Genomic DNA, 9,947 nt, shown 5'->3' with positions numbered 1-9,947 from the left:
AAGAGAAGTAGTAACAGCCTTCCCAAGGTCATGATTACTGCAAGCTGTTCAAACAGAGTGACCAGTTCTGTCTACTGCGATTCTACTGAACAGTATAAACCCCATCATTCCACTATGCCCGCACTCATATGCCTATCACGGGTACACATGAGGGGAAACTGAAATGGAGGAAATGAGGCGCATAGCCCTGATCACAAAGCATGGTTCTCCAGCACGGGGGGAGGTGGGCAAGAAGTTTTCAAGACTTCTGTGTCCATTCCTCCTCCCTTCTAGCCCCACCACTGCTGGTAAGAATGGAGCATGCTTGAGCTTGAGCTGGGGAACAGCTAAGAGTCATCACAACAACTGATGCTTCATCTTTAGATTTCCAAACATGATAAAATTAAGATAAAACCTCCCCCTCTCCCCGCCCCCCAAGCCAACCTAAGCCCAGGTCACTCAGCAGCTTGTGCGCAGACCTTAGGAGGAACAGCTGGAGAATCAGGCTCTGCTGACATGAGAAAATGCCAATTGTCATCATTGTCTCCAAGCGCACAAATGTCCTCACAGACCTTCAGTTAACAGGGAACATTTTAAAGGAGGTACAGAATTTTTCTGAACAGAGGTTTTCATTCCTTTATTTTCAAAGTGCATCGTCACAACACAAAATAGTTTCTGCTAGCTAGGGAAGAATTTCAAGAAACAAGTATTTTTGGCAAAAAGAGTGAAAAGAAGAAAATTTCAAAATGTCAAAGACTCACCTATCAAAAGAACCTTAAAGCCACAGACATTTTTTTAATCGAGAAAAACAAATTGATTTTTTCTGGGATCTGAAATGATCACAATGAACAAAACACAAGGCTCCCCCCAAAATGCAATCATCTTTGGTCACAGCTTCTTGCACAAAGGGAGCATTGAGGAATTGATGCCAAACCTCATTTTTATATAATTCTCTTTGTATTATAGAGGGGGTTCTAGATATAGTGGAAAGCTGCAGATTCTCTAAGAATTTTACTTTTTGACTTTCTCTGAAAAATTGTTTGAGAGGTATTTATTTTTAGTCCTTTGACGCTATAAAATTACTGAAAACTCTTGAGATTGATTCAGCTTGCCTCATTGGTCATATCTAAGCTAAGAAACCTAAGCTAAGAAACCTACAAATAATTAAAATAAGTTTTAAATAACAATACCTCTGTACATAAACTAGGACTATGAATTTCCTTTTTCTTAAACTAGAGTTCAGAGAGTGAAGAGACACCATAATCTTACTTATGAGGAGACGCAACGCTACCAAACTGTCTTTTAACCATTTCCACCAGATAGTTTTTAGGGATAAGTAGGTGGGAATGTAAGAATGTTAGGAGGCTTTGCTTTCAATTACAAAAGCCCATCTGAACGCAGCCTACATAGGCTGTGGTTGGAGAGATTATTAAGAACCGAAAGATATGACACTTGTCTTCATTAAACTGTACTTTGGCATTTATTATCCCAGTCACATGTGTTCAAATGAGCTTCAATGCTTGTAAGCAAAGCTGGTCTCAGACAGCAACAAGGCTAAGAATCAGGCACTATGCAACCTGTAAACCCATGAAAAACAATCACCCTCTTAGCGGCAAAATTCCTGCTGTGGACCAAAGACTGGTTCCCTTAGAGAATGCTTGCCCTGCACTCCCATGGTCCAGAGGCCTGGGCACCATATGCTTAATAACGGAGCAGAGGCTTTCTGGAAAGGGGGCCCGCCCTCCTCACCCATCAGAGTTCCATGAAGTCATTCCCCAACAGGGAGCTAAAATGCTGCAGCTGCTGTTTTTTTAATGTTTTTAGCTGTTTGAATTCATTTTGTTAATGTGTCCCTGGGCTTTTTAGTCAAGGGCACAGTGCTAGAATATCACACATCAAATAACAAAAGAGAATGTTAATGAGGGAATTCTAACTGTCAAAGTCCCCATGTTCAAGGTCTGATTTCTAAAAACCACTGGAACCCCATTAACCAAAATGGGCCATGGAATAGAGCAGGCGATTATGAGATTTGTTAGATCAACATCAGATACACTGAGAGTACTGAAAGCCATGATTCAGATGTGCTTTGGCGAGTGCAACTGCTGAGTGCAGCGATAGTGCATCTGAGAACTTGCCATCACAAAAGGTAGGAGCAACAATGGAAAAGTTATCCTATGCTACTCTGCCTTGAAAAGCAAAAAAAAAAAAGCGTAAACAAAAACAGCATCCCAATGAGCTTGTCTTGAACAACACTATCTTGGACTCCCTGCAAAGAGGTCAGACTGCTTGCTTAAGAAGAAACACAGCTTGGATGGACCTCACCAGGCTTAGAGAGATCACAAAAGAGGGACCTGAGAAGCGGTCTGCAGGCTTCTCATTGGAGACGTGTCAGACAAGAATATTCAACTCAAGAATGGCCAGTTTTGCCATGGCTACCAGAACCAGAGACAACACACACAAGCAAACCACATTCATCATTTTCTTTTCTTTTTGGAAAAATATGTGACTGGGATACTAACAGAAAATGCAGTTTAATGTAATTAAATAGAAAAGCATTACAGAGTGGGCACAATGAATTGAATAAAGACTTTGTATTCTACTTAGCAGTCATGCACATTGGTGACCAAGAAAGGATTTATAATTCATTGTCAAAAATCCTTTTAAATGGTCAGTCTTCTAAAGGATGGCTGCAGCAGAACAAGGCAAACTGAATACTGGGATGAGACGGGAAAATCATCATCTCCTAAAGACTAGTTTTGTGTTTCCTCTTGGGAGTCCCTCCAGAACAGAATCCAGGGTCTGTTTATATTTTCTGCTGTAGAACTCTATCCAGAGCAGTCTGGGGTGCGGAATATCGCCAGATCATGCCCACAGCCAGGGGAGAGCTGCTCTCTACCAATTCCCAGGGTTGGGCCCAGGGCCCATTTCTGGGGCAGAGGGGAGGCATTGCCCATAAGGGAAAGGCGATATAAGGACAACATGGATGATTCAAATTCTGAATCTGTCATGAGAAGAGCCTAGAGACTGTGGCCTACTCCTCGTTGGAGAAAAAAAAAAAAAAAAATGAAGGAATTTCTTAAAGTGGAAAAAAAAATGGTCTTAGCTCCTGTTTTTACCTGCAACAGGTGTCAACTGCTGATTGAGCATCCCCATTGGTGTTGGTGGTGGCACCACCCCCATGAGAGCCCCCACAGGGGCGCCTGCTCGGGGAGAAGCACTCGGCTGCTGTTGCTGTGCTGCTCGCTCTCTCTCCTGCTGCTCAGCAACTTTAGCTGCCCGCTCTGTAAAGGCATTTCAGATTTTCAATTCTGTTTTTAACCCAGGAATTCAAAATACCATCCATTGCATTCAACAGGACTAGTTAAAAAAAAAAAAAAACAAAAAAAAAAACACAGGCAACAGTTCTGTCTCAATGGAAGGAACAGTAGATGACTAGTCTCAACACAGGAGGAGTCGGGCCGATTTCACTTGGTAACCTAGAGTCCAGCTTTCCTATCCCATCTTGAGAACTGGTCTGCAAAGATTTCAAGAATGTTAAGACTGCAACACACATTCAGAAAGCACAGATTTTATTTAAAAACGTCACCAGCATAACCAACATGGTTAATCTCACAAGGCACCCTGAAGATGAGAAGCGCTACCATTATTCTAGTATTAATAGCATTACAAATTTGTTTAAAAATTTCAACATGAAGCAATTCCATGGCCCATTATAATTTTTGGCACAATTGTTACTTACTATATTTTCCTGATATGTTGCACCCAATTTTACTAAGATTTGAGGACTCTTGTCATTAGTGTCATGGGGTTTAGCAGCTGAAGAAAATTAACTCTGTAAGGGAAAAGTAGCTTACTGCCTCCTCCACAAGGTTTTAGGAAAATAAACGCTAATTTGTACATTCTAATGAAGAGGTCATGTTTAATAAACCCCAAGGGGAAAAAAATGCATGATACTCTAGGCTACAGTCATCAGAAGCAGGAAACAATATGTATACACATATGAAGCAATGGACAATGTACGGACAGAACCAGGTTTCCTGAAGCTGAGTTCAATACTGACCATAAGTCATCCTAAATCAGCAAAAGTTTCAGAATTCATACTTATTTCATCCAAAACGCGAGAGGAGCATTAGCTTGTGTGCCAGTTCTGGGCTGTGGAACATCCTTGCTACACCCCTCACTCCTCGGAGTTACTCTTTCTGCATCTCCATGGCCAGCAGCCCCAACAATCACAATTCCCAGTCTTTTCGGGAGCTGGCAAGGCTGGACACTGACTAGCGAACTCTAGAAATGTGCATTACCAAAACTCTCACAAAAAAGGAAATCCTTTCCACTCCTCACATGGACAAATTGAGACTGGGAGACAGACAGTGACTTGTCCAAGAATACAGAGAGAACCAGCAGTAGCCCTGATTTCCTGGCATCAAACTCCAACTGCCACACGTTAACCCTCCAACATGGAATTCAAAAGGCTACCGCTGGCTGATATAAGGAGGGGGCAGACAGCTCACGGTCACATGGCTTTAAAGAGCATCGAGAAGCAACGGTTCCAGTCCTCCTTTGTGTAAGAATGTGAAAGTCAAGCAAGTCAAAGCTTCCTTGGCTGCAAGTTACCTGCAGAGACTCGTCATCACTCACTACACTGTCCCAGTGTACAGATCCTCTTTACAGTGAGCGTGAGGGACAAAGGCCATTTTAACAACCCATTTCCTTGAACTAGCATTTAAAAAACAAAACAAAACAAAAAAAGTGAGACACTGATGACCTAGACCCCCACATTAAGTTCTCATATTTTCATTACACAAATGAAACAGTAAAATGGGAGAGCAAAAAAATGAAGTTGAAAAAAGAAAAGTTCAAGCCTGGGGATGGAATATTGGACCTGCTGGTTCTTTCTGGGAGGAGCCCAGTTAGGCTGTCTTAGAAAAGAGATTCATTAAATGAAGTCAGCCAAACTCCAAACTTTGGGTTTTGAACTGAGTGGGTCAGAACACCACAAGCTCAGACTTGGTGTCTCAGGCAGACACTGGTGAGTCACATAACTCCTCTCGCTTAAGTTCTCACTGAATTTCAGACTCCCCTTAGAACCTGGGAGAATTTCCCAGAAGTTGTCACTCTTCCTTCTCTTCAGTTTGGCTCCAGCATTTTTATGTTATCTCCAGATACATTTCTCACTCTTGTTCACACTCTAAGTAGCCAGCCATGCAGTACTGGCTTCATTTTGTCCTGGACCAGGCTTTATAGCCATGTGAGCTTCATTTGAAACACTCCTCCAACTGATATATCTGGGTCTTAACTTCCACTATGGTTAGAAATACCAATGCTCTCCAAGGTTGTAGGTTCTTATAGAACTGACTATGATTTCTCAAAGAATGTTCCATGAAATATTGGTTCCTCAGGAATATTAGCAGATATTACATGAATACCTGATCAAGTTTCAGAAAATGCCAGGTGGAAAAAAAAAACAGGTTCTTAACTGCAGGTTTAAAGACTTTAATATGGCAATATACACTGTAAGTTTCCAAGAGAGAAAGTGTGTGGAGTGCTTCTCAAACTGCTTTTGCCACAAATATTTTCTGGTTGAACATCTTGTAGGATTAGGGTTCTACAGAAGATCCTTGGGGAAGCCTGTCAGGTAATTTTAAAAATCAACTATATAAAAAATGAAAGGAGTAAACTTTTTTTTAAAAAAAGGAGTTTCTTTGGAAACTCCATAAAGTTTAATAAAGGAGGCAGCCTTGATAATTAATTTATTTATGCTCGTTGGAAAATCATGGGTTTGGACCCTGTCAAGAAGGGTAATGGTGATCACTGTGGTCATTTGAGAGAGGGCGTTAAACTGTCAACATGAAGCACTGTATTCAATTCCAAATGAAAAAAATACAGCTCTGAGGGCAATCATCCTGCCTAACCTAATGTTTACTACTCATTTCCTTACTAAAGTCATGCCTAATAGTAAAAAACAAAAAACCAAAAAATCTCCATCAAGTGTCTGTCCCTAATGGCTATAAACCACCAAATCCTTGAATGATAGCTCACAGCCCCAAATAATTTAATTATAGAGTAGAAGGAAATGAAGGCAGTTGAGCTTTCTCAAAGAGAACCCAAGCACCTTAAAAGTAGCTTGAATGCAGCACAGGCCAGGAAAGGCGTAGAAAACCAGGCGCTTCAGCCAAGCCTCAGCCTGGAGTTTATACGGCTTGTCAAGAGCCATAATAGAAGATCACTGATTTTAAAAGCCCCGTTTCAGATGAAATTTTAACTAAAACTGTATCTGACATCCTTGTACAATCATTCCCCAGCTCAACACATGTGTGCTTACAGGACTTAATAAAAGAAAAAAAAATCATGCAATTTTTTAAACAGCTAAATATTTGAGAAATTTTTAGAAAAAAAAAAAACAACAAAAAACAACACACTAGGATCAGAGGCCAAATCAGAGGCAGCACTTGCTCAGCTGGGACAAGGCTGACACTTAAACTGCTGGATGGGAGCCATTGGAGAAGCCCCCAACACAAAGTTCATGTGCAAGTGGTAAAGAACAGAGAGTCAACCTAAGCTCGTGCACTGCTGGAAACACCCCCTTGCTTACGAAGCTTAGACAGTTGTGCCTGTGCTCTATTTACCTTCATATTCCGCTTTCTTGGCTGTCTCAAGGTTTCTCCACTCCGTCCCCACCAGTCGGCTGAGCTCCCCAAAAGAATAGTCTGGGTGCTGGGCCTTAATCACAGCTCTCATCTCACTGCTGAACAGGATGTAGCCACTCATGTTGATCTTTCGTTTGGAGCCTTCCTTCTTTGCACTGCCTTTGGCAGATTTGGGCGTAGACTGTAAGAAAGAAAGCTCTTATAATGCATCAGAACACTGCATCTTGTCAATTACTAAAGGTTTTGGTAAGCCAAAAATGTGCAATTCAATAGCTACTGTTCTACAGACATCTTCAGTTTATAGTTCATTTACTTATTCAAAACACAGTTATTTCTGGCCTCTGATCATATAAGAAAAATGGAAGTTCCACTGAATTCCATGACTGCAATCTATAATGGTGACCTCACAATCAAGGCTTGAGAAAATTCTAAATAAGAAGAAAATACGTATAGGGATCACCTTAACCAAAAGATGGGGTCCTAAAGAAAGAGACTTTAAAAGGTATGAGCAATAAAAGCTAGAATAAGAGAATGATGCAATTGCTCATTGTTTTGTTTTTTCAATGCAAGATAAGGAGAGCTTTCTAACTAAACCTGCCACTAAAGCCAGCTATCTATGAAACTTTTTTATAAAGATACTACATTTTAAATTATTAGTGGCATCAAGAAAGGAAAAAATAAAAAAATCTGTTCCTTTTTGAAGACTTCTAGGTTGAAGCTCCCATAACAGAGGGGCTGGATGTCTCCTTTCTTTTTACTGCAAACCAGAGCTAGGACTAAGACAAGTAACAGGAACCCGCCACCTTCACCTGTGGGGGTGTGTAGGGCATGAGATCCAGCTCACTGGCCAGGGGAGTCTGAAGTTGAGGTAGAGAAGGAGGCTCAATGACCTCACTATCCTCTTCTCCCATCTCTTCAATATCATCATCTCCACCTTCTAACTCAGCAAATTTAGCTTCTAGCAACTGGATCTTCTTTTCCAATAAAGGTGAGGGCTCCTTCTGAGGAACAATCGGTTTTCTAGAAGAAGGGACATAAAAATAAACAAATAAATAAGTGAAATGAAATCACCTGACACTACTCCAGGATGGACTGGAAAACAATATTCTGCCTTAATACTCAGAACCAACTTTCTGTAATGTGCAACGTCCACTCTTTAAGTCCACAAGGGAAATAATTAAAACATATATTTATTTATAAAGTCACATCTACTTACAGATGCTTTTTTAAAAAAATAATTATTTATTTATTTGGCTGCATCAGGTCTTAGTTGAGGCTTGCGGGATCTTTAGTGCAGTGTGCGAGCTTAGTCACCCTGCGTGTGGGATCTTAGTTTCCTGACTAGGAATCGAACCTGCATCCCTTGCACTGAAAGGTGGATTCTTAAGCACTGGACCACCAGGGAAGTTCTCAGATGTGTGTTGTTAAGGGATTCTGCTGAATACCCAACAAAAGCAGTGGATCGAAAGCTGAGATCTAGTTGCCTAGAAACACTGAGAAGAACTTCCGCAGTTTACAGAACTACACAGTCTCCTAATAGACAGATTATGTGTGCCAGAACCAAAGATTCCTGCCTCCACATTACAATGACTGAAGTCTACACAAAGAGGGCTGTCCGCAGTCACCACATGTCAGCAGATTATGAGGATGTTCCTTTAATATTTAATTAATCAATATCTTCTGTTTGAAATGTCTATTCTCTAGTTTAAGACCTAATACAAAACAATAAAAACCCACCATGGACTATGCAATTTTGATATAAGTTTTACTGATATCAAAGGAACTGAAAGTGCTCTTTCTTAGTTTTTTCAACTTTACCTGAAGTAGTAAATTTCATCATCTACCACTTTAGCAGAGAGTGAAAACCTCTTCAGTCCCTTAAATTTCTTCATCTGCTTGTCACTCTCGTTGTAGCGGCTCTCACAAAGCAGAATGTCATTTTCTGGAATTTCAGTTGGCCTGCAGGAGAGGAAGTCCTTGAATGACAACACAGCACATTTTCCTGAAAAAGAAAAATTTTGGAGAGAAATTAAAGGAGTTACTGTGGTCATCAATAACAATTATTTTAAACCTTTAAATTAATATATTCACATGATTAAAATCAGAAGATTTAAAGGGTATAAAGATGTAAGGATAGATATGCAGATCAATAGACTAGAATTAAAAGTCTAGAAATAAATCCATATAATTGAGTTTTTACAGGTAACTGATTTTTGACAAGGGTGTCAAGACAATTCAATTGGGGAAAGAACAGACTCTTTAACAGGCAGTGCTGGAACAACTGGATTACCACATGCAAATGAACGGAGCTAGAAGCCTACTATATGCCATATACACAAATTAATTCAAAAGGCACCAGAGACCTTAATGTAAGAGACACAACTATAAAACTCTTACAGAAAAACATTGGTATAAGTCTTTGTGACCCTCTATTAGGCAATGGTCTCATAAATGTGACATTAAAATCACAAGCAACTGAAGAAAATAAAGATAAATTAGACTTCATCAAAATGAAAATCTTCTGTGCTTCAAAGGACACAAAGTGAAAAGATAGCACATAGAACAGTGGGAGATATTTGCAAATTATATCTCTTGTGAGAGTATAATATCCAGAATATGCAAAGAACTCCAACAAATCAGCAATAACAAAATAAATAACTCAAAAAACAGGTAAATGATCTGAATAGATATTTCTCCAAAGAAGATATATAAATATCCAATAAGCTCATGAAAAGATGCTCACATCATTAATCATTTGGAAAATACAAATAAAGATTGAAATACCACTTCACATTCATTACAATGACTATTATGAAGGGAAAAAAGCCAAATAAAACTTCCGGAAAACACCAAATGTTGGTAAGGATGTGGAGAAGCTTGAACCACTATATGTCACTGCTGCTAATGTGAAATGGTGCAGCTGGATGTGGGAGTTGGACTATAAGGAAAACTGAGTGCTGAAGAATTGATGCTTTTGAACTATGGTGTTGGAGAAGACTCTTGAGAGTCCCCTGGACTGCAAGAAGATCCAACCAGTCCATCCTAAAGGAGACCAGTCCTGAGTATTCACTGGAAGGACTGATGTTGAAGCTGAAACTCCAATGCTTTGGCCACCTGATGCAAAGAGCTGACTCATTTGAAAAGACCCTGATGCTGGAAAAGATTGAAGGTGGGAGGAGAAGGGGACAACAGAGGATGAGATGGTTGGATGGCAATGGACATAGGTTTGGGTGAACTCTGGGAGTTGGTGATGGACAGGGAGGCCTGGCATGCTGCAGTCCATGGGGTTACAAAGAGTCAGATACAACTCAGCAACTGAAC

At 40.3% G+C, this 9,947-nt stretch overlaps 1 protein-coding gene across 50 annotated transcripts in view; it reads right to left on the bottom strand.

The window, feature by feature from the left end:
• Nucleotides 1–9,947, bottom strand: part of PBRM1 (polybromo 1) — a 100,670-nt gene that overhangs the window by 8,476 nt on the left and 82,247 nt on the right. For 29 of the 50 annotated variants that reach the window (XM_042236095.1, XM_042236104.1, XM_042236097.1 and 26 more), the window contains 4 exons: nucleotides 8,445–8,628; nucleotides 7,436–7,646; nucleotides 6,606–6,807; nucleotides 3,096–3,260 (listed from right to left, as the gene is read on the bottom strand). In XM_042236095.1, coding sequence (XP_042092029.1) covers nucleotides 3,096–3,260; nucleotides 6,606–6,807; nucleotides 7,436–7,646; nucleotides 8,445–8,628 — 762 coding nt within the window. The remainder of the gene's footprint in view (nucleotides 1–3,095; nucleotides 3,261–6,605; nucleotides 6,808–7,435; nucleotides 7,647–8,444; nucleotides 8,629–9,947) is intronic. The other 21 variants (XM_042236105.1, XM_012099950.3, XM_060402438.1 and 18 more) reach the window with 1 other exon arrangement.

The sequence above is a fragment of the Ovis aries genome, chromosome 19 (genome assembly GCF_016772045.2).
Source record: "Ovis aries strain OAR_USU_Benz2616 breed Rambouillet chromosome 19, ARS-UI_Ramb_v3.0, whole genome shotgun sequence".
NCBI classification, from domain to species: domain Eukaryota; kingdom Metazoa; phylum Chordata; class Mammalia; order Artiodactyla; family Bovidae; genus Ovis; species Ovis aries.
This window is presented reverse-complemented; position numbering and strand designations above follow the sequence as displayed.